The sequence below is a fragment of the Caloenas nicobarica genome, chromosome Z (assembly GCF_036013445.1).
Source record: "Caloenas nicobarica isolate bCalNic1 chromosome Z, bCalNic1.hap1, whole genome shotgun sequence".
NCBI lineage: Eukaryota > Metazoa > Chordata > Aves > Columbiformes > Columbidae > Caloenas > Caloenas nicobarica.
Genome location: NC_088284.1, coordinates 27,350,121 through 27,374,593, shown reverse-complemented (window position 1 = coordinate 27,374,593; position 24,473 = coordinate 27,350,121). Strand labels below are relative to the sequence as shown.

The 24,473-nt window shown below is 42.6% G+C and overlaps 1 protein-coding gene across 1 annotated transcript; it reads left to right on the top strand.

Moving 5' to 3' along the window:
* Window positions 1-17,337: 17,337 nt before the first annotated feature.
* Window positions 17,338-23,442, top strand: PLK2 (polo like kinase 2). Its single transcript, XM_065656088.1, has 14 exons — window positions 17,338-17,594; window positions 18,136-18,243; window positions 18,412-18,528; window positions 18,723-18,852; window positions 19,128-19,215; window positions 19,599-19,694; window positions 19,921-20,119; window positions 20,210-20,357; window positions 20,780-20,877; window positions 21,510-21,633; window positions 21,891-22,131; window positions 22,218-22,347; window positions 22,434-22,544; window positions 22,662-23,442. Exons 1-14 carry the CDS (start codon window positions 17,382-17,384, stop codon window positions 22,851-22,853), a joined length of 1,995 nt encoding a protein of 664 aa, XP_065512160.1. The 5' UTR covers window positions 17,338-17,381; the 3' UTR covers window positions 22,854-23,442.
* The last annotated feature ends 1,031 nt before the right edge of the window (window positions 23,443-24,473 follow it).

Here is a 24,473-nt window from a genome sequence, read left to right as displayed (position 1 = left end):
TTTTTCCATTACAAGACAAACAAATGCAATGTGTTAGCACTCTTCCCCTGGGAAGTCCAAACTGTGGCTGAGGACTTGAGGTTTGCCTCTCCCAGTCACACTAGTCTTCTCACCTGTACCTTTTGTTTTCTGTTGCTGTAGCAGCCTCAAGTGGCTACAGACAACCGGCCGCCAGCAAAGACATACAGAATTGAGAAATCTGTATTTCTGGCTGTCTTCTATATCTGGCTGGTCTAAAATAAAAACCTTTCCGTTAAATGTCTTCTGTTGACTATCAAATACTAAACCTCTCATCTGAACTTTAAGAAGAAAATCTTAATTCTATCGGCATTCTAGGAAGCGTGATTTCATATAAGTATTGCTTAGTCTAAGTCACCCATGCCTGGATAAAGTATGAAGTACACTTCAGTAAAACTTCGGGCAGTTTTAAGATGAATTTCATAGGGAGAAAAGACATTTTTGAGGAGATAATTTTCTACCTGATTATCTCTTTTATATTCAGCTCTGATTTTCAGGTAAAGGGCAATACGCATTTTATCCGATATTTTTAATCCTATCTACTCAGGAAAGGAGGGAGCATATTTTGACAATGCCTCCTGGTGAGCAGGAAAAAGAACTACTGAAGCCTATCTAAGAAGTCCAGAAAAATGAACATAGATCTCACACTGGGAGACAACGTTCTCTTGGCAGATTCTAACAACCAGAATACAAATGAGGTCTGGTCCTAAAGTCAGTTACTTTAAATCCCATTCAGGACCATGACATACCTTTTATTTGTTTGGTTTGTGTTTGTCGTTGATTTTTTTTAAAATTTCGAACACATGATATTGCCAAAGGATTAAAAAAACAAACCAGGATATTTGAATGATAACATCATTTGATAAAATTTGCACAATTTCCAAACTTCAAATATAAGAAATAAAATTAAAAACAAACAAACATACTTTTTCCATGCTTCATAATAGCTACCAAGAAAGTTGCCTTAAGCACAGCTGGGGTGGTCTCATCACAGCCTAGAGAAATAGGGTGAAGGAGCCCTGAACGAGGCAAGAGGCAGGAAGGGAAGCACTCCAGTTATAAGAGAAACCTCAATGTACTGCAATTTCCTCCCTGAAAAAATGAGCTGGTGCAAAGGCAGTGAATCAAGGTCTGTAACATGGAGATGTCTTCTGAAGCATTTCTCACCTGAGGGAAAGTTCTCCTAAACAAAGTCACAGCTGTTCCTGCCATTCAGAGGGACCTGGACAAGTTCAAGAAGTGGGCTCATGTGAACATCATGAGGTTCAACAAGGCCAAGTGCAAGGTCCTGCACCTGGGTTGGGGCAACCTCTGGTATCAACACAGGCTGGAGGATGAAAGGATTGAAAGCTGCCCTGTGGAGAAGGACTTGAGGGTACTGCTGAATGAAAAGCTGGACATGACCTGGCAATGTGTGCTTGCATCCCAGAAAGCCAACCATGGCCAGCAGGTTGAAGGAGGTGACTCTGCCCCTCTACTCTGCTCTGGTGAGACCCCACCTGGAGTCCTTCATCCAGCTCTGGAGCCCTCAGTACAGGAAAGACATGGACCTGTTGGAGAGGGTCCAGAGAAGGGACCCAAAAATGATTAGTGGGATGGAACACCTCTCCTGTCAGGAAAGACTGAGAGAGGTGGGATTGTTCAGCCTGGAAAAGAAAAGTCTCCATGGTCACCTTATTGCGGCCTTTCAATACGTAAAGTGGCTTATAAGAAAGATGGGAACAGACTTTTTAGGAGGTCTGTTGCGAGAGGACAAGGGGTAATGGTTAAACTAAAAGAGAGGAGATTCAAACTAGATATAAGAAAAACATTTTTTCTATGAGGATGGTGAAACACTGGCACAGGTTGCCCAGAGACATGGTAGATGCCCCATCCCTGGAGACATTCAAGGCCGGGCTGGATGGGGCTCTGAGCAGCCTGATCTAGTTGAAGATGTCCCTGCTCATTGCAGGGGGCTGGAGTAGATGAGGTTTGAAGGTCCCTTCCAACCAAAACCATTCTACAATTCTGTGGTTCTGTGCCCACTATTACTCTGCCACAAGACACCATTAAAAAATTGTCCTTAGATTAGACATCATCATGCATAGATTATAAAACATGATGCTGCACAGTGCAAAAGAGTGACACTGCTTCTGTTGCTTTCAGTCATTCTGGGGAAACTCTTTCAATGTTATTGCCAATATGGCTATATTGACAACAGAAGATGACCAGTACTGTAAGCTCAAAGGCAGATTTGTATTTCTCTCACAGTAAGAGAGACTCTAAGCTCAACCTTGAGAATGGAGAGTGCTGCCTGTTGCAAGTATCGTCCTGCTGCCTAGGCTACTGGCTAGTTTCTGGGTGCTGGCAGCTATGTTTTTGGAAGAAGGCAGCATATAATCCAGTTTCGAGACACATAACCATCCTGCTAGGTGCTGCTGGTAATCAAAAAGTCTGCTTTCTTCTCTCCACAATCTTGTTGAGATGCTGGAAGGTCTTACACCTAGTCCCTGTGAAGAGTGCGTTATTACGAACTCATTATATTGTTTATTTTTCTTAATATCATCATCAAAATAGTCAACCTGCATTTTACTATGTTATTAGACTGTAACAGTCAAAACAATGAAGCTGTTTTGGAACAGTCACTAATACAACATGTATCTTTCTCTCTATTCTTTCCACATTACAACAAGTCTATTCAGAAGAGTAAAAGGCTTATTTTACCTTGCTTATTCTCCTGCAGGGTATACAGAAATACTGTGAACACAAATATCACCTCTTCCTAGAGGTTATGAGTGACTCCTCCTTCAAAAGAGGAAAAAAACCCAGGTGTTAGTATCCATGTGCATTGTGAGAAACAAAGGACTTCAATAATTGTTAGACAAGGACTTAGCTAGCTACATCTTATCTACTCAGAAGTTTTTTTTTTCCTCCAAGCTTTACTTGCCTGAATAAAATAATATAATCCTTCCTTCTTTAAAGTTTAATCTGTGATGTATTAATAACTCAATCTACCTGATACTCTGTACAGCAGTATGCTGCTAAAGAAGTCACCAAAAAAATAGCTTATTCTGTAGTTGACTCTCCCCTGTAGCTTTCCCGCTAGAGGAAAACACAACCACCACCATCCAATTTACCTGATCAACAGCTCTCCTTAAATATATGCCTACTTTGCATGGATGTGTTACTAAGGTGCTTAATGAAAATAATTAATTGTGCTAATAGACAAACATATAAATTGCCCTCGGTAGTCCGTATATAAAGTTGCTACATCAGAGGCACTTTGTTATCTAAGTTTATGTTATTGCTAGACATTGGAAAGGGACCTGGGGTTCCTGGTGGACAACAGCCTCAATGAGTGAACAGTGTGCTGCTGCAGCAAAGGCAGCCAACAGGATGCTGGTCTGCGTGAACAAGCGCATCACCAGTAGAGACAAAGTAATTATCCCATTCTACTCAGCATTCATCAGGCCACACCTGGAATAGTGCATTCAGTTTTGGTCCCCACTATACAAAATAGATGTAGATGGGCTGGAAAGGGTCCAGAGAAGAGTCACAAAGATGCTCAAAGGACTAAGAAGCTGCCATATGAGGAGAGGCTGAGAGAACTGGGCTTGTTCGGTCTTGAGAAAAGAAGGCTTAGGGGAGACCTCATCACCATGTTCCAGTTTTTAAAGGGTGGCTATAAAGAAGACGAGACTCCCTTTTTACAAGAAGTCACTGTCACAGAGGCACCCCAAAATAAGTTTAGGTAAACAACAAGGTCCAAACCAAACTTTATTCTGGCCAGAAAAGTACCACTGATAAACCGATTAGAAACAGGGTATATACAGCTAGTTAGCACTCTGATAACATAAGATACAGTTTCGGATATTAGGTTAGGAGATTATTTGGGGTGCAGCAAAATAAGAATGAGGATCCACAGTGTGCATACATGCACTCACAAGAAAACAAACCAGAGCCCTCTCTGCCCTGTTTTGCCCATAAGAGATAAATACTTGCCTGCCCCACACAAGGAATTTACGCTTGCCTACCTGGCAAGGAAATTACTCTCGTCTGTCCCAGACAAGGAATTTACACTCGCCTACCAGGTGAGGACTTATTAAAGCATACATTCAGTAATTTATCACTCACCCACACACGGAGGTGAGGTGGTCCCCATCCTGGGAGGTTACCTTAGACGGCTTCTCCGCCTAAGGGGAGGGACTCCGGCAGCACGGCAGACCCGCAGCTCCGAGGAGACCACACAAAGGGGGTCTCCGGCAGGAACCCCATTTATAGTCTGTTCAGATCTGGCTGTGGGCATTCCAGAAGTTTCTCGGCTTCTCTGGGCTGTGGGCGCGCTTGGCCCCTCCTCTGCTAACGACCCTGCCCACCGACTCTGGGTCTCCACAAAGAGCCATTAGCTGCCCCATTGAAGACCCCAGTTCTGAGAGGGGGATGTGCAACTGCCACACCAGTTCTCAGGGCGTGGGGGGGGAAGTGCAACTGCCAACACAGTCACATGGAAAAGATGAGGGGTAACAAGTACAGGTTACTCCTGGGGAGGTTTTTATTGGACACATGAGGGAAATTTTTCATGATGAGGACAAACAGCCATTGGAATGACTTATGGCAAGACAGTAAAAATTACTAGTGGCTCTGTCCTGTCTACTACTTGCCAGAAAAAAAAAAAATCCCCCCATGGATGGCAGAAAAGTTTCCTTATGTTTGTAGTTATGGTTTTCACAAGAAAATGTATGTTCTTCAGAACTGAGTGCCTGAGTGAGTTTATACAAATGTGGGATTTTTGTGGAAAAGTCTGTAATGGATTTTTTAGTTACGTGTTAAGAGTTCACAAGAGTAATGTTGAGTTTTAAAATGGTAGCTGGATGTATTTATTGGACTTGTTTGGAAGCAGCATTGCCAACCGTCACACATCTAGAGCTGGAGATGAACTGTCATACACTGGAACTGTCATACACTGCTCTTGGGAAACACTTAAATGACATGGTGGTTCAGCTCATTTTGAAGCCATTATGTCTGCCAAAGGAGATCACTGTTGGGAAGGAATATCAGAGATATCAGTGGGAATCACTCTCTTGGGGAGTTGGGAACCACTCTTTTGGGAATTGTCATACCTCCAAAAGGTGGAGGTATAAATTACACCTATTTGCCTTTAACTAAAAACCACACGCAGAATCTCTTAATATTATTTTCTTTCCCTTTGCATTATGTGTTTGTTTGTCTGTTGTTTTGTTTTGGTGGTTTGTTTGTTTGTTTTCAGCTAAAGCATTTTCATTGTGTTATAAGCAGTTCTTGGAAGTTGCTGGCTGCAGCCTATTGAAATAAGGCCCTGGGTGCATGGGGGCTGGGGCAGTCGGGAACTGCCCAAACAGTGCCAGTGTACACCTGTTTAATTGCAAGGAGGTTACCGTGAGGAGGGTCATAGCTGGGGACCTGAAAGAAGCAATGCCTGAAGAAAGGACCAGAAATTTATCTTGTCTGAAGCTCAATATAGTTAGGGAAAGAGTATGTACCATTAATTATTCCTTTCTCATACTGTTTGAAGTAGAGTTCTGTTTAATGGTAAAAGAAGTATTTTGCACTCACCAGTAAGATCCCTCCTGTCCCTCAGTGAACGAAGTCAGTCTGTGGTAACTCCAAACAGCCAGATGAGTTTTGTTATTGTTTTGCACCCTCCACGTCTGAGGAGCTGTGCCCCAGTTGTGCATCCGCATGCTCTCTGGCCCTGGTACCATGTAACTCAGATGTCCTGAGCAATCAGTCAGCACATCTCTGCAGAAGCAAACCTTTCTCTCCAGTCTGGGAAGAAAATACTGGTTTTAGCCACTAGGCATGCACACAACAAAATGTAACTAGAGATACATACCTTCAGTTTTTCATTCCTGAATCAATCTGTCTTTTGCAGTCCCTGAGAAAGGAATAGCTCATAATTTCCCGTAAGATTACACAGCCAGTGATAGAATTCATTATCTCCTCTTCCCTGCAACTAATTTGAACATTAATGAGTGAAATCTATTAAATGAATACGTGGCTGATGAGTATCTTAATAATTGTTATTTGGAGAGTATCTCAGCTCCCTCACAGGCAGTGCTTTGTTCCCTCGATGAAGTGGCTGTTTCATGAGGCACAGGATGACACCTGCAGAACAAGCAGCTGTATAATAATATTCATGCAACAAGGTGTTTGCCAGTTCCTGAGCCTGTTGCTGTTTACTGAGGTGTGTGCATGCTCTTCCCATAGTATTCTTCTCTTTCTAAACCCCTTGTAATTCAGTAAATGCTGCTTGATGCAGTGTCTAACAGGACGGTTGAATACAGTGTTCCTTCTCATACAGCTGTGAGGGAAAAAGCTCCTAGGAGTTCCTCCAGGAAGGAGTACTCACATCTATTTGATCCAAAACTTGCTAACCTTAAAATGCATCTAGTTTAGTGTCTAGCATCAACTTCTTGCAAAGCAGCAACTTCTAATACAGTGTCTCCTCTGGATATATTGTATTGTTTTGTTCTTTCACTGGCTATACAACTTAGTTACTCTCCCTCTCACCAGATATTTAACTTTCTGTATGCTTCCACAGGTTTTGTCTCCTGATGTTTCCAAAGTTGGTTTTGAGATTTTTCCCAAGACTGCTGCTTTCTCTCCACTTGAAGATGCTTGAAGATGCTTCTCTTCAAATTTTTTTGCAGAACAAACTGAACAGGTTGAGTTGATCCAAGATGGAGAGAAACCCAGGCAGCTGCTGGAAAACATTCAGGCTGCAGAGGAGGGTCTCAGAGCTGCCTGAGGGACTGACTCATGGAGGCCAGCTCAGCTTAAGAAATTAGTGAAGCAGAGGATATCACCCAACTAAAAATCATAAGAGGGACACAGTGACTAAGAGAAGGTAAGATAGATTAAAAGCACAAACCAAAACAAAACCAAATCAAACAAACAATGAAAAAACAAAGAAAATACTAAACAAACAAACAAAACCTCCAAACAAACAAAACCAAAACCCAAAACCAACCAAGCAACCAACCAAAAAAACCAAACCAAACCAAAACAAATGAACCCCAAAAAAACCAACAAAAGAGCAGTCATGGATGAGGCAAGCAGGAGAGACTAGGGGACAGAATTGTTGTTCCCAAAGTTTTCTCCCATCAGTTCTAGCAAAGAAGTCCTAATGACTAAACCTCTTTCTCAACCAGGAATGAATATATATCAGTCCAATGCAAATTCCAGGTGTTCTTTCCACAGATTTAAGTGCAGAATACAATATGGTCTATTTTATTTTTCCCTTTGGTCAGTTCTTTGTTCTCATCGGTGATGAGACTGTGCCTTGAATTCATCATCATGAAAGGTTTCAGTTATCTGGTGGTAATCTATGGTCAACAGTGATATAAGAAAATAGTTTCTCTGGGTCTCAATTAGACCTGTACTTGTAAAGCTGGAGTAAGTCCCCCACTACCTAGTAAATATTGTCAAGCATGGCAAGGTCTGTGTAAGAGAAGGAATTCTGCTGGCAGACTCCTGTGACCAATATTTCCATGCACTAAGTTTACAGGGGAGAGTAACCTGGTAAGCCTGATTGTAGGGAAGCCCAACAAAGTCTGTGGTCCTTAATGTGTATAGACTCAGGCATCTGCACTTCTTGGTCAGAGAGCTTGTTAAACAGTTTATCTGCTTTGTTTCTTTCTGTACAAAGACACGCTTGAGGACCAGTATGACAACTCAGGATAGCCCTAAGGTGGGTTTTTGATGCAGTGCTCTGTGAGGGACTGAAGTGTGTTTGAAAACATTTGTTCCAACCACAAATGGTCATGTATATTTAATGTTTTGGTGCATTTTTGTAAAGCACTCTAAGGCAGTTGCAAAATAACACTCACCACATTGTCTCCCACTTAGGTGACCTTTTCCTGTTTTTTGCTAAGCACATACAAATGTGAACAGCCTATCTGGCTGCTCAAGGACAGGAAACCAGTTTTCCATCACTACACTTCTCAAAGTCGCTCACTCTTTCTGCCGCCCTAAACCAGTATTACTCTTTCTGCCCCTTTCAATCAGTATTGCTCTTCTATAAGCAGCTGTGTTCCCTTAAGCACCATATGTCTAACCAGAAACACCATGGTCAAGGAGCCAAAGGGGTAGAAAATAAATTTCTAATTTTTAAAAACAGGTGTGTTTTGTGCAAGTGAGTAGTGGAGGATCTATTTCGTGCATTTCACTTATCAATTGGCTGTTACTTGGAACGCTGACCAAGAGTCCCTGTCACCAGTCGACAGAAGGCTGAAAACTGTCCATGTCTGTTAAGGTCAGAAGTTTGCTGATTCCACGGTTCTCAAATCTGCCATTAAAGGCAAGCACTTAACTAAGAAAGAAAATTAGAAGGTTTGTGGTGGCAGTACCTCTGCCATGATAATCTAAAGATATAAACCAGTCAAGGGAGAGGTAATATTTTTGTTTTACATACATTGATGTATCTAAAAAAAGAGACAGGTCTTTCAGCACACCAGCCCTCCTGGAAGTCTAAAATAGAAGCAGGAACTTTTAAAGCTAAATGCAGACATCAACAGGAGAAACCTCACAGTTTGCTGTGAAGGTCACTGCTACTCTTTCACTGGAGGAAGTGCTCTGCTCTACTTGAAATGAGAGCTAAAATTAGCTCAGCCACATCTCAAAATTCCAATAATCCATGTGGTATGCTGAGCTACCATATCCTGTTGCTAAACTTGTATTTGCAATATTTTACTTCCATTCTCGCTCTTTGACAGGTACCGCAGCTTCTCTTGGCTTCACAGAGCTGCAATAACTACTTGTGTTCCAATTTTCACCTTGTTTTAAGTTCAGTTGAGCATTATCTTTCTCCATTATTTTGCATTTGCTGTGGGCTACAACTATGCACTTTAGACAAGGAAGTGTGATGTACTTGTTGCCAAATAAATTTGCTGTGCTTGATCTGAATGACTATTAACCACTTTCAAAAACAACTGCCCCATGTCAAGTAATACAGAACATTAAAGGCTGACTGAGAAGCCATAACCCAAGCCTGCTTAAAATCTCAGTTTGAAATAAAGCTAAAGATTAGATAGAGCCAAACTTTCCCAAAACATCCCCTGGGCTGGCCAAAACACCTAGGTCAATTTGTAGCTGTGGAACCGAGTTCTTATTTTTCCCTTTTGGTACTCCTGACTTCCTCTTCTTAATGTGGGTGTGCAGAAAAGCATCTGCTATGATGCTGGGAGGCATATGTATGTTTTACTCCCTAGTGTGTGTCCAGTCCGTGGGGTCAGTGACTGCGCCTGGACAGATTCTCCATGTTCAGAGAGCAATATTTATCCTTCTGTCTAGTGGATTTAATAATTTTGCAAGCAGGTTTTCAGTCATTGTTCTGGCTTTGCACTTGTCAAATGCCTTCCCCTGGGCTTTTTCTTCGTACCAATGAGAAGCTTTATTTAAGGTACTGGTTTTTCTAGTTAAAAAAAGCAGATGTCAAATAACTGCCCAAGGTCTTTGGCCGTTGGTGGAGCACACAGCTGAACTCAGGAAGCAGAAGGGGCTGCACTGGCCGACCTACCTTCCCTGGGTGGCTGATACTAACGATAGCTTCAATCAGAAAAGGATTCTAGAACAAAAAGATCAAATTGAGTTGCTAGAAAAAAATCTAGTGGGGATTTTAGCTTTCATACCTAGCTATATAGGGCATGCTTTTTGTTTATCTTTTCTTTTAACCATTCTGTCTTAACCACCACCTGCTCTCATTTCTATACTTAAAGAGGCCAGCAGACCGGATTTTATATTTTTCTATTTCCTGGATACCTTAACTTTCATTAGAGGCCATTTTTACTGTTCTGATGACATGCTTCAACAAGTGGAACTCCAATAAGCTAAATGTAGTGCTAGTCACTTTTAAATATTTACATAAATATAGAAAGTACTCTTACCTGGAAAAGCTGTATTGATCTATGTATGAAACAAAATGGAGGTAAGAGACACTTAGAAAAACTTCTAACGTATGCAAGAGAGAACACAGCTTGTTGAAAATGTGATTCTCAAAAACTTTACCCAGAATCTGTGCACACATGCCTCTGTCACATCATGTCTGATAAATTACTTTGATGGTAACATATGGTGCTAACTGTTCTTTCCACATGCTTTTGTTTAAGTCTGTTGTTTTGATATTAGAGTGGTGGATAGAAAAATTCTAGGAAAGGCAATAAATGTTAACTGGGTTTAATCTAATCGCAGTGGGCAAAAGAGCACAGAATACCCTTCTTTCACAGATGATGTGGTTGCTTCACTTGGCCCTGATGCTGTCAGCCCACTTCTCCTTCCTGAGCAGGCTATCTCTTCTGCTCTGTTCAGGATTGCTTCTGGCACATCTTGCTTTGGTAGCAAAGAGCCTCTGTACTACCTGCAGTGCTGAAAAGAAGCACTAGCTTGTATCTAATTACTCAGTTAACTCAGGTATCTGTAGACCATCAACTATTCTACCTTCAGCTCTAACTTCCCACAGTTCCTGTACACCTAGGACATGCATCAAGACATGCATCACGGTCCTGGTGAGTTTGAACATTATACGCAACTGTTGAGGACTGGGAGTAATGACTTGTACTCCCGTCTGCCAGAACATTTAGTTCTTTGTAGCTGTTGTTCTACAAGCATAGTTAATAACAGAAAATAAGGCAACAAATGTTTTCAGTCTCCTAAATATTTATTCTCCTTTGCTTCGCGTTTGTAACATATAGTCAGAAGTGGCTTATACATGTCTAGTGACTGACAACACATGCATGAAAAACAGATACAGTTGTTCTGACAGAAAGTAGTGTCATGGAGACAGATAACCTGTGACATGGGCTCTTACCCTATATATCTCATAACTCTGTTCCTGCGTTGTCTGTGTTATCTGAACACTGGTAACCCTGACTTCTGCTCTGTGGATTCAGGAAACTGCTTTGCTACCCATAGAAACAAAGTAAGTGCTTAGCGGAATTGGTAGGAAACTGTCTCCTGTTCTGTGTCCTGAAGTAGCTGAAGACTGAAATTGGAAAGGAGAATGCGGAGCAGGAAGGGAAAATGCCGACTGAAGTAGTGAGTTCTTTGTTCTGTTTAGAGGATTTTGATGACCCTTTGGCATTATTTCCTTTAACAAAGAGGGTTTATGTTTAAGATACTTGGGCATTGAGAAGTGCTACCAAAAAAGTGCAAAAACCTAGACAGTTCTTTTAGGGCACAAAACACTACTCAGATTGTTCCTCAGGTTTGAAGCCAAGTGTCTCTAATACTGGGCATGATGCTTTATCATCACACAGATCTTCAATTCTTCTGCATGATTGATACAGTTGCATGATGGGCGTAGTGGTCTTTTATATGGGGGGGAAGGCTAATTCTAGCCATAATTGTCATATCACTGGCACACAGTGTCTAGAGTGCTGGTCTCACAAAGTTCCAAGCACCTTCAACAGCATACTGAAAATCACCAGTACTTCAGCAAAAGTAACAGCAACACCTGGAAAAAGTTGCTGCTGGCAGAACAGGTGACCAGGGTGCCAGGATCTCTCACTAAATGTCTTGTGGACACCCTTTGGCTAAATGAGCACTTCGGAGTGTTCACGTTGCAGGCAGAGAAACAGTTGGTGTGATTCCTATAGGACACTGCATGAGTATCCGCATGTGTTTATGGTCATTAGGTTAAACTGTTTCTTATGGATCGATAATAAAGTTGGCACTTTTGGGTCTCCCCAGTGCATTGCAAGGGGGCCAGATAGAGGCCATAGAGAATTGCATTGAAGGAAACAATGTATCTGACAGTATTGCCTGTGCAAACATGTGCTCAGCTATTAGCCTTGCAAAGTTTAAAACAGCAATTTTCATCAACCTTGGAGGTAAAGGCGAAGGCTTTGGAGCCTTTACTTTTGCAGTACTGTTAACTTTGAGGTTAGTATAATCTTTGGTTCGGTCTGCTATGTGTAAGGAAAACAAGTCAAGCTGTGAAAAAAAACCAAAATGAAAAGAATACCACAACGTGCAAACCTGTGGTCTGACTTCACTCTTAGAAGAAGGCTGTATGAAGGTGTAACTGCTCTTCCTGAATGCAGGGGCTAGTGCCTGAAATCAAGCTGTGAGATTATTATTCAACCCGAGCAGCACAGTGACAGGGTGGGAGAGCAGTGAGGAGTAAGAAAAAGCTGAGTCTCTTCAACACTGTCTTCACTTGACACTGAAACCTGATTGTGTTAGAGAAGTTAACTTTTCCCTAGGTTTCCTGTAACAGAGACTCAAGCATAGATTCCAGAAATTCTTCTAAAAGAAATAATTTATTTGCATGGTACAGTGTAAAGCAGCTGGAGACGTGTGCCTCCTGAAGAGGGACCCTCAGCAGAAAAATCTTGGACAATTATACCTCCACAATCCAAGTCCCCACCCCCTATGCATCAGTTGAGGCCAACAGCAAGATCAGAGTTTGGGGTCTTGCCGTTCTTCATTGGATCTCTTCATTTTTGTCAGGCAGGCTGTCAATTGAATTTCTGACCTTCATTTGCTGTTTTACACTGGCGGTTGGAGAAAATAAGTTCTTGCTAAGAGACAAAACATTCCTCTGTTTTGTCTTCTGTTAGGTGCAGTTGTGTTTCATTACTTATCTCCAAAGACATAACTCCCCTTATCTTCTAGCTTGAAGACTCTGTGGCCTTTTTCACTTAACAAAGCAGAAAGTTCAAAGATTCACAACTTACGGAAGTTACGCTAAGCAGACTTACTTACCTCAAGCGAATTCTATATAAGCAGTTTCTAAACAAGTTCTATAATAAGCAGTATACCAGATAATTCAATAAGCTAAAGTAGTCTATTCCCTAACAATTGGAACTATCTTGTTTCCCATACTTGATCTTTGCACTGAGGGAACACCTTTTAGGGACAGCCATCCATTCTAACCATGTAGGTACTCAGGAAATAAAAATAATTTTGTGTCTTTGGGGACCTAATACAGGAGCCTATAACCACCACAACTGCAGCCCTGCCTTCCTGCCAGCCCCAGGGAACCCATGCCAAACTGGCAAGGTGGGAACTGACCTTGGCACCACTCCAAAAGGAACCAAATACTAGCACAACCTATGCGACCACTGGGCTAAGCACCTTGTTTTCTGGAGATTTTTCTGGGAAAATATATGATAGCCTTAAGCTCTTGGTAGTCTGCCTGCTTTTTAATTAGCAGATCACTTCAAATGAAACTGCAAAAGAATTCAGATCTTTGGAAACTTTGCCAAGCTTCTAAAAAAGAAAATGGAAATACATGACTTATAGCAGAAAAAAGTGTTTTGCACTAGCTCTGCAGTGACTTAGGAAGGACAAATGGTATCACACCTGTGTGCGAGGATGATCTGTGACAATAAAATCCTACACAGAGGTGCCACACTGAAACTGCATGGCAGCTTCAGAGCAAATGTTTAGTTCTGTATCTGGTTCAGCTTTTATCTGTTTTACACTTTACTTGGTGAGACTGTCTATGACAGATACCCTTCAGGTTGTGAAAAGATAACTTTACTGGAAGCACAACAGCAAGTGCCTTAGAGAATACAGAAAGCATGGAACACAAAAGAAGAGCACATACAGACCCATATGGGGTGATGGGAAAAGGCTGTTATGAAGCTGGTGCTGTAGAAAAGGTTAAACTAGAATAATGAAATGAGGAGAATGAGCTAGGAAAGAAGCAAAGAGAAGAAATGAGACTTAGTCAATCACTAAAATACGGTAAGGCTAGCAATAGTTTCTCCAGATATTAACCACTCTCTCCTCTGACAAGTGACAAAGGATTGTGAAGCATTTTGTGTAAAATCCACAATTTTAATAACACATTTTCAATAGGGTGATATTCTAGAAATATGCCGCGTGGTTTTTATCACTTTTATATGTTGGTACGTATTCCAGCGATTATGCTATTCATGGGGCTCATTAGTTTTCCCCCACCTTTAAGGAGAATACGCTTCTTTTCGGACAAACTGTCATAACTTCATTTCAGCAGCTGAGGGCACTCCATGACTGGCTAAGTGGAAAAGACGGGTCCTGCCGACAGCAAACCTGAAGCAGGAGAGCAGGCGCTCTTGCAGCAGAAAGCAAGTGATGAGGCCAGCTGAGCAGAAGTCCAGCACTGCCTGCCAAACCAGCATGGGCTGCCACCTGAGCCCACTATGGGTGTGTGTGACTGTAGGAGCACAGTGAATTGGTTCAGACTGGGATACCAGTGATGGAAATGTGTATTGGTGTCACTGCAGGAAGGAAGTTCAGTTGTGAGACAGTCTGGAGGCCAGGTAGATGATGTTGGTACTGATTTCACATAAGTACTTGGTTGCCCTGGCAAATTCACGGCCCTGAACACAGTGCCAAGCCTCTGTAATACACAGGGATTTGGACATCCAGGATTTACTGCACTTCTTTCTGGAAATCTAAGTCTTCAAACACCTCTTTTTCCCAATGCTAGGGTAAGAACAAGTCGTTCCTGCCAAGACTTTCTTCCCACAAGCTTGTAATTAGGCCACTTATGACTGTCAAATTCCCAATTCTCATCTGACCCAGGGATTTATGCACACTCAGGCTTCCCAGATCCTGGATAATCAGGCTTTTAAGAAAAAGCAGTACACTTGTGTCAAAATAAAGATGTAGGGATAAGGAATTTTTTTTTTTTTTTTCTGGAGCCAGAGACAAGAAGGCATGCCTGAAGCCTGAATTTGGGCTACACTTGCCCTGTTTCTTGGCAGGGTAACTGCAGTGCGCATACCGATCTGACAAGGCTGCTGCTATCTTAGCTAGCTTGCAAACAAGCTTCTCATGCTGGCTGCAGGTACACTTGAGCACTCAACTGATGTAACTTGGAAAAAAAGTAGGAGATTACAGAGCACTGGCTAGGATGGCTTTCCCGTTGCAAGATATGAAAGGGTCAGTTTCAAGCCTTTGCATTAATGTTATTTTTTCCAAGAACAGCTTTAGAGGGAAAAAGTGAAATATATTAATTGCCCAATATCCAGTAGCTCTTCATGGAAGCTAAGAAATGTAAGTAATGTAAGTGTAAGAAATGTAAGTGCCACCACATGAGCTTTCAGAGGCAGCTGGAGCACTGAATTATTCAACTTAGTACCTACAGCTGAAGTTACCTGATGACACGTGCATCTTTGGACTTAGGAGGCAGGACAGAACTTGCAAGACAGTGGAAAGACCGGAGAAGAGGGAAGACGAAGGATTAAATTCAGAGGTAGAAAGGGTAGAAACACAGTTCGTCTCGGGTTTAAGAATGATGTCAAAAATTCTTACTCTTGCAACAGCTTTTCCTTTGTAAAACCTCGCAATGAACAGTATGGTAAACTGGGCACCTTTAGACGAGCATTAGGTAAATGATAACTCTGCCAAAGTGGGAGAGGCAATCTTAGAGAAAGAGAACAGGCTGCATGGGGCAGCCCAGCAGCCTCATGGCCTTTTGTAACTTAGGGGGAACACAGCTTAAAGACTTTGTATGTGAGAATAAATAGTCCTAGTTTTGTTTAGCAGAACACTTTGTATATTCAGGTTTAACCATGTGCTTTTGTTCTCTTGAAGTCAAGCTTAACAATCTCTCCTAAAACATTACCAGACACAGCCTGTTGTTCTTAGATTTGCGTTTTACCATGTGCAGTACCACTTATTTCCAGTGGAGGGAAAACTTGTATGTCTATCCCGCCTATTTTCCTCTTTTCCCTTTTCGGCACAGCAGACCAAAGCAATTTACTGACAGAAAACAAAGCATCAAGAATCATGTTTACATTAAGTAACTTATTTTGCAATAATTGATACTAATTTGGAAAAAGTTAAATTGTGTGAAGGAAACAATATTTGCCCAGGAAGCCAGTGCTCGTAAGGCTAAGGAGTGAGTGGGCACAGGACTGAGTGCAGTCTGTGTATCCCAAGTCTTCCCTCTTGTTTTTACCTCCTTCCCTATGGTTAATCATTACTAATACTAACATGACTTGACTAGACTTTGCAGAGTGAGGTAGGAAGTAAGACACCTGCATGCAGGAGTGCATGTCCAGTAAAAAATGGCAGATGCATAGTCTCTACACAATCCAATATATTTGACAGCTGAGCAGTGTTACCTGCATAACGCAATACCTCTTTAGAGAAACTTAAATATTGGTGTTCTTCACTTTCACTGTTTTAGAGGGTGTTCTGATAAAGCATGCATCCTGATGTTGACACTGTAAAATTAATATATTTTGCTGTTAATTTAAGGTCTGAAATATGTCCAGAAACTGACGCTGAAATAATTTGTAGTTACATGATCTGAGAGTCACTTGTATTAAAGCAACCAGACTTTGATTTCTACCAGCAACGAAAGCAGGCAGAAATATTCTTAGTGTGTGCCAACAAGCAAGTAAAACATCAGAAATGTGTAACAAATTACGGAAGTAATGAACTTTAGCATTTTTGCTTCTTCAGAATGAGAGAAATGCAAAACTATTTCACATTTCAAAACTTTTCTCCCCTACGCACACTTCACTCTTCAACAATCTGTAGTCAAAACATCTAGATCCAAGGTCCTGGACTACAATCGTCTTCAGAGGTCTTCAAAACTGATTTGTTTATGTGCATTTGGGATGTTTAAGGAAATGTTTCTGCATGTGAAAATAAGATTATAGAACTGGCTGTTGTCAGACAGCTCTGGGGGCATCACTAGCCACAGGTTGCCCCTGCAAAAGGAGGGACGGGGTAGCTCCTTGGCACTGGGGCATGCATCTCAATGACTTGCAGTGTTTGAGCAAGCCCACGGGCCACAGCCTCATGCTGAGATAAAAACCAGCCCTTGGCTCTCTGCTGTGGTGAAGCAGCTCAGGCACAGGTGGGAAAAACTCCTTCTTTCCTCATGTGCAGCAACAGCAATGTGAGGGTGCAGCTCATACAAGCCACAGCACTGATTGTCTACCAGAAACTCCTCCTGCCCCACAAGCACCAACAGCCAAGTCGGCAAAATACACCTTGTGCTGAGGTTCCCGGGTTCCCCGGGGGGCGGCGGTGGGCAGAGCAGCCGCCGCAGCTGCAGTTCGTCGCGGGCCGATCACCAAAGCGCCCGCCCGCCCCAGGGCTCTGCCGGGGTTTATTCCCCATCCCGACAAACTGCTCCGGCCTCTCAGCCGCCACATCTCCCGGCACGGTATAGCAATCCACCCCCGACCGCCCCAGCTCCCCTCGGGCCGCCCCGGGGCCGGGCCAAGCCGCTGGGCGGAGCCGGGCTCCGGCGGGGCCGTCCCGCAGCGCCGGGGCGGAGCCACCGCCCGCAATATAAGCGACGGTCCGGGGCGCCGTTCGGTGTTGAGAGCGCGTCGGCGGCAGGGTGGGAAGGCGAGGCGGGTGGGCAGGCGGGACGGAGCCGGCGAGGCGCGGCGATGGAGCTGCTGCGGACGATCGCATACCCGCCGGCCGGCGGCAGCGCCAAGGGCTGCGAGGCAGCTCTGGGCAGAGCAGCCGGCGGTGAGTCGCGGAGGAAGAAGGCGGAGGAGCAGCCGCACCAGCACGCCCATCCCGCCGCCGAGGTCTCCCGGATTATAACCGACCCCACGACGGGGAAGCGTTACTGCCGCGGCAAGGTGCTCGGAAAGGTAATAGCCGTGGCGGGACTCCTGCCCTCCCGGGGACGTGGCCGGTGTGCCGCAGGCCGCCTGCCCTCCTCGGCGGAGCGCGGTGCGGAGCGCCGCTGCGGGGTGTCGGTACAGGGTGTGTGCGGCGGGCGCTGTCTCTGCGGGGCTGCTTTGCCCCGGGAGATGCTGGAGTGCGCCGCACTGCCGCCCCCCATCCTGGTACCCGACCTGTCCGGAGTCCGATTTGCCCCTGGGCTGCCCCGTTCCAGACGCAGTGGGTCCGAGCACTCTTCCTATTCTCCGATTCATATTCGCCTCTAAATACGAGCAGGATCGCGCCTTCGGCTCGGGGAAGCCTACGAAAATGACTTTGTTGCATGCGGGTCGGGGGGTGAGCTGCAACGCGCTTTAGATACGCGATGAACCTCAGACCTGTCTTTTAACAAATTATTCTGTGCGAAGGAAGTTGCGCTCCTTGACTAATACATGAGCTGGTGAATGACTAAGTGTGGGACTTCTTTCATACCTACTATAATTGCTTTTTTCTCATGTGTCTCTCTAGGGTGGATTCGCCAAGTGTTATGAGATGACAGATTTGACAACAAATAAAGTTTATGCTGCAAAAATCATTCCTCACAGCAGAGTAGCAAAACCTCATCAAAGGGAAAAGGTGTGTGTGCATGAATGACTTTTTTTCTCCTCAGATTCTCTTTGTGTGCTGGATTGCCCAGCCATTTTCCCAAAATGGTTCTGATAGAGCTATCTGCTCAACCTTGTGGATGCAAAGCTAACAACACTCTTTTTTTTTTTTTTTTTTGTCCTCCTTTTGTCTCTTCAGATTGATAAAGAGATTGAGCTGCACAGGCAGCTTAATCATAGACATGTTGTGCAGTTTTACCACTACTTTGAAGACAGAGAGAATATTTACATTCTTCTGGAGTACTGCAGTAGAAGGGTGAGCATCAACTGGGAGAAATCCAGTATTTACTTACCTGGAATCTGCAAGTAATTTAAATGTGTCATGTGTAAAAGGTATTTTTTTGTGGCTTCTTTAGTTGTCATTTCTTCTTGCATTGATTTGCTTAAGGTGAATCCTGTGCGTGAATGTTCATGGACATTTCTGCCTTTTTTTTTTTTTTTCCTCTGCAGTCAATGGCTCACATCCTAAAAGCGAGGAAGGTATTGACAGAACCAGAAGTACGATACTACCTCAGGCAAATTGTGTCAGGGCTAAAGTATCTTCATGAACAGGAAATCTTGCACAGGGATCTCAAACTAGGTAAGTTCTGTACCTTGCTGACGCTCCTCCAGCCTTGTCAGCATTGTAACACTTCACACTTGCATGGTGATAGCTTAATTAATAGAATCAGCTCGGTCTGTCTTTACAGTGGAAACTTGGAGTGCTTAAGGGATGCCATCAAGCATTCCTACTTAAAAAAAGAAAAAAAAATCTTGGCTAGCTTCTGGCTTTGAACAAAGTATGACTCATCACCTGTGGCAAGTGCATTCCTACCTTGAAAGAAAAGGACTAACTGGAATTTCTCTGTCTGCTAGGTAACTTCTTCATTAATGAGAATATGGAACTAAAACTGGGTGACTTTGGCTTGGCAGCGAGGCTGGAACCACTGGAGCACAGGAGGAGGTAGGAGCATTAAAAAAAAAAAGTCTATTGGTAAATGAGACCAAATTCGTTTAGAAATGAGAAATCCTGTTCTGTAGCAGAAACTAATTGCTTCTTGAGCTCAAGATTTCCCCTTCTAGAAAACAGGCTGCTGTGCTTTGCCTTCTACCTTCCTCTGAGTATTTGAGTAAGAGGCAGACGAATAGAGCAGATATGAGTCTGTTGTTCCCATATCATGAAGACACCATGAAACAAGTCTACACTATTAACATTCATACAGCTCCTCCTTAGGAGTCTCCAAGTTCTTGTCCAAACTTGAGATGAAAACCTGCCCTATGAAAATTAGTTTCTCTCCTCTTTTTATCTGAAATACTAACCAGCTCTGTGGCCTCTTTGATTTGCAGAACAATATGTGGCACACCAAATTACCTTTCTCCAGAAGTCCTCAACAAACAAGGGCACGGCTGTGAATCTGACATCTGGGCCTTAGGCTGTGTAATGTAAGTACTTCACTGCCTTTGAAATTACATATTTCTATCACCAGCTTAGGCTTTTAAGAGTTCTGAGGGGATGCAGTACTGCATCAGTTTGCAACCCTTCAAACAGGTATAGCCCAAGTGCAGATATTCTCCATAGTCTTAGGAGACAGACAATGCCTTTTCAGTAGTACTAGATAAATATTGTGGTTGTGTGAAATAAAGAATGGTTTCCTTTGCTTTTAAACAGGTATACAATGCTGTTGGGAAGACCCCCATTTGAGACCACAAATCTTAAAGAAACATACAGATGTATAAGGGAAGCAAGATACAGCCTGCCTTCATCTCTCTTGGCACCTGCGAAACACTTAATAGCTAGCATGTTGTCAAAAAATCCTGAAGATCGGCCCAGTTTAGATGAAATAATTCGGCATGAATTTTTCTTACAGGTTTGTACTGTCTAGTGTCCTGACTGGAAAAATATCCAACCTAAAATTGCACTCTGATCTAACAATTTTTTTTGAATCTCATTTCCACAGGGCTTTACACCTGATAGACTTCCTGCTAGCTGTTGTCACACTGTTCCTGATTTCCATTTGTCAAGTCCTGCTAAAAGTTTCTTCAAAAAAGCAGCTGCTGCTCTCTTTGGTGGTAAAAAGGATAAAGCCAGATACTTTGACACACACAGTAAGTGGATTGTAGCTATGCATGAAACTTGTCTCTATGCTGTCAATGTCATGCTAGTAATGTACGGCCATGAGATAGCTGCAGAGCACTTGTATTTATGTCTCGGACCTTCCCTGGGTTAATTTTGACCTCTTTATCACCAAGTATAGATGGTAGCCTGCAACTTAAGCAGTATTTACTTATGTAAGTTGGCTTACGGCATACTGGAAATCTGTATTTGCTACCTGTTATTCTGTGATGTCTATTAAAGTATGGTATCTTGGTGATTTGTGTATAGTTGCACCTCTCTTCTGGAAAACTATCTGGTTTAGAGGAAGCTATGGGAGGGAGACAATATACATTCTGTAACTTACTTGTTAGGCTTTTTGTAATTGAACAGCACTTCCCGATGCAGCATTATGTACTTTTTTCCTTTATTACAGACAGACTAGCTAAAGAAGATGAAGAAATCTACAAGCTCAGGCATGATTTAAAGAAGACATCGATAACTCAGCAGCCCCAGAAACACAGAACAGAGGAGGTAAATGCGAGTGCACTTCAATTCAAATCCAGTCACAGTTGGGTGGAGTAGCTATAATTAAATTATATTTGCCTTGGATATCGAAGCTGGGGCTGTACACAGCATAATCAAGCTTAAATGATTAGCAGAGTTGCTTTAATAGGGCTTAACCAAGCTTCACCAAGGTATGGTAGCCTTTGTAGAGAGACTATCAATTTTGGCTTTTGAGTAATTATAGTATCTGCCTAGACTCCATTGTCACCTATGTGGTAACTTGTCTGCCAGGTGCTCTTTCCCAATACTGCAAATACAGAGCTTCAGTTCGTGATTAACTAGGACTTCTTAAAGAATAAATTGCTGAGATCTAACTCCTAGCATTTGGTTTTAGACTTGCACATAGCTGTTCTCTTGCTAGGGCAGGAGAATAGAGGACTGATTAATGGCATGTAAGACTCAAATTGAGGATCTAAAGAATGGAAAGACCTGGTGTGCTTCTTTAAGCTCAGTCTAACAGCATCTCTTTGTACTTGCTGGAAACATTAATACCAGTTTCCCTAGAACTTATCATTTGTTGTGAGACAAAGCCATGCAAAACTTGCGTATAAACCTTGGCTTGTGCTATGTTTGATGTTTACATGTCTGATGTCTTCTAGGAGATCCAGCCTCTTACCACAACAGTAGCAAAGCCGGGAGCATTACCAGAAACTAAGCAGATTGGAGACTCTATTCGCATGATAGTCAGAGGAACTTTGGGAAGCTGCAGCAGTAGCAGTGAATGTAAGTGCAGCAAAACTTAGTCTCTAAATTTCACCTTTACTTTCTCTGTGTCTCAGACTTAGAAGCTTGAAACAAACAGCTGCTTTCCTCCCAACACCCTATTTTTGATGCTCTAAATTTTACAGCCAATATTTTGGAATAATTAAAACTGGAAAGCCATAAAGGCTAAACTTAAAATTGCAGTCTAGATAACTGAAAGGTTTAGAATTGAAGTCTTCTCTTTGTATGCTCATGTCAGTCTAATACTTCTTTTTCAGGTCTGGAAGACAGTACCATGGGAAGCGTTGCCGATACAGTTGCAAGGGTATTGCGAGGATGCCTGGAGAACATGCCAGAAGCAGACAGCATTCCCAAAGAACAGCTGACAGCATCCTTCCAGTGGGTTACAAAATGGGTGGACTATTCTAACAAGTATGGCTTTGGATACCAGCTGTCAGATCACACTGTTGGTGTCCTTTTCAACAATGGGGCACATATGAGCCTTCTACCAGACAAAAAGTAAGAATGATTACAAAACTGACAACTCATTAAGGCAGTTTAAACATGAAAAACTTTTATCTTTAACTTCCTTGCTTTTCTTACAGGACTGTCCACTACTATGCTGAGCTGGGCCAGTGCTCTGTCTTTGCAGCCACAGAGGCTCCAGAACAGTTCATTAGCCAAGTAACTGTACTGAAGTATTTCTCTCACTACATGGAAGAGAATCTCATGGATGTAAGTTAAGCACCTTCTGGATCTTGAGCTCTAAAAATACACTACCTGTGAACTGAGTGCTTAACATAGTCTGTTTGCTTTCCTAGGGAGGAGATTTGCCCAGCCTAACAGATGTACGCAGGCCCAGGCTTTACCTCTTACAGTGGCTTAAATCTGATAAAGCATTAATGATGCTCTTCAATGATGGCACGTTTCAAGTAAGTTTAGCAGAATCACTGGAGAAGATGTTTCTAAAATACTTAAATGCAGTAAAACTAGATAAGTGCCAGAAAGAGGAGAAACTATAAAAACAGGAACTTGCTTCTCTTTTACAGGTGAACTTCTATCATGATCACACGAAAATCATCATTTGCAATCAGAGTGAGGAATATCTCCTTACCTACATCAATGAAGAAAGGATATCCACAACGTTGCGTCTGACAACTCTTTTGGTTTCTGGATGCTCTTTGGAACTAAAACACAGAATGGAATATGCTCTGAACATGCTGCTGCAGCGATGTAACTGAAGGGACTGACTTCATTAAACCAAATGGACATTCTTGTTCACTGTGAAATCTGCAGTGGAGATGATGGAGCAACTAGTATGTTGATGATGGATGTGTGGTGGTACGAAAACTTGACTAGTCATAATGTGCTGGGCACACATCTATTAGACGGAAGCCTAAACCTACTGTTGGATTAAAATGGTGTGACAAGGAGTTCTTCGGACCGTAGTTTTCCTTGCTTCATGTATGTGTTAAAGATATTTTTGACTTGAACTCTGAGCAGAGTGTGACTGCTTGCTCTGTAAGAGAGCATTTCTGATGGAGTTAAACTGTGAATATGCATCTGGAAAGGGAGGGAAGGGAGAAGCTACATTGTTGGGGATAATTGTACTAAGCAGCCTCTGGCTGCTTAACTGTGAACTATGGCCATACTCTTCTTTTTTTTCCTTATTTTTCAAAAATGCCCACACTCGTGGCTGGCAAAGTGCATTCTTTGTTAATTTTTTTATTTATTACAGCCTAAAGTCAAGTATTTATTATACGACTTTTTTTTTCTGACTTGACATTTTAAATATAAATCTGTTGGCAATAAAGAGAATGGAAATCTGAAGCATCATTCTCCATTCTTTACAATACAACTTCATGTGCTGTGTGTTGAATTATGAAAAATCTTGGGGTCTGCTTTCCTTATACCAGTTTTTAAAAAGTCTGCTACAGCTCAGGATATGAATGACATGCTCTAATCAGGAGCAGTTTCTGTTTATGCACACTCATAATCATAAGCACCACCAGGCTGCTGCTGATTCAAGCAACTGCTGATGGAGCTTGCAGAGTAAGGATATAGGCCTTAACACTTGATTATTCTCCTAGGGCCTAAAAATGAAAGTATGGATCTCTTCAAGATACTACATTCTGGAATTAATACTTCTGAAAAGGACTCCCTACTTCTGGATGATACTGGGTGGACAGTAGCTATGATAATGAGTTGTATAGCTTCCTTCTCTTACTTGCTGTGGAAGCATTGCTCTTGACCACCAAAGGACTGAAGTACCTTTACACCTCAATGGTAGATTGTACTTTATTGTGTCATTGTTCTGGCCTTAGTTAAATAGTAAACCTGTTAAAGTAAAACTAAATGGTTAGAAGATTAAAGGCTGACTTAGTATCAGCTTTGGGTTTAGTCTGCCAAGTTGGTAACATTAGACAACCACAAGAATTACCAAGACCAACTACCCCTTAGGCTGTTCCATAAGTTCTCTGTAAAGTAGCTCAAAATAGCTGAGGACAGCATAGGGCTGGCCTGCCACTTGGTGCGGTCCCACTGCAAATATATGTACACTTACTGGAGCAATTGCTTCCCTAAACTGAAGGCAGTGTCATGTGTCAGTTAAAAATCCCATGTATTTGCATAGTTTGAGCACTCATGACCCAGTGGAAGGGTGGGGACATCTTGTGGGCTGGGCTCTAGATATTATGTAGCACCTGGCTGTATATAAACACATGGCAGTCTTCAAGCAATTGTTCTGATGCAGCAGCAAGCAGTAATTAATCACTTGTATTGGGATTGATCTTTTTATAACTGAAGTCTGTTCTGAAAGACAGACCTCAATTGCCATCAGTGTTTCAATCAAAGCAGCTGAA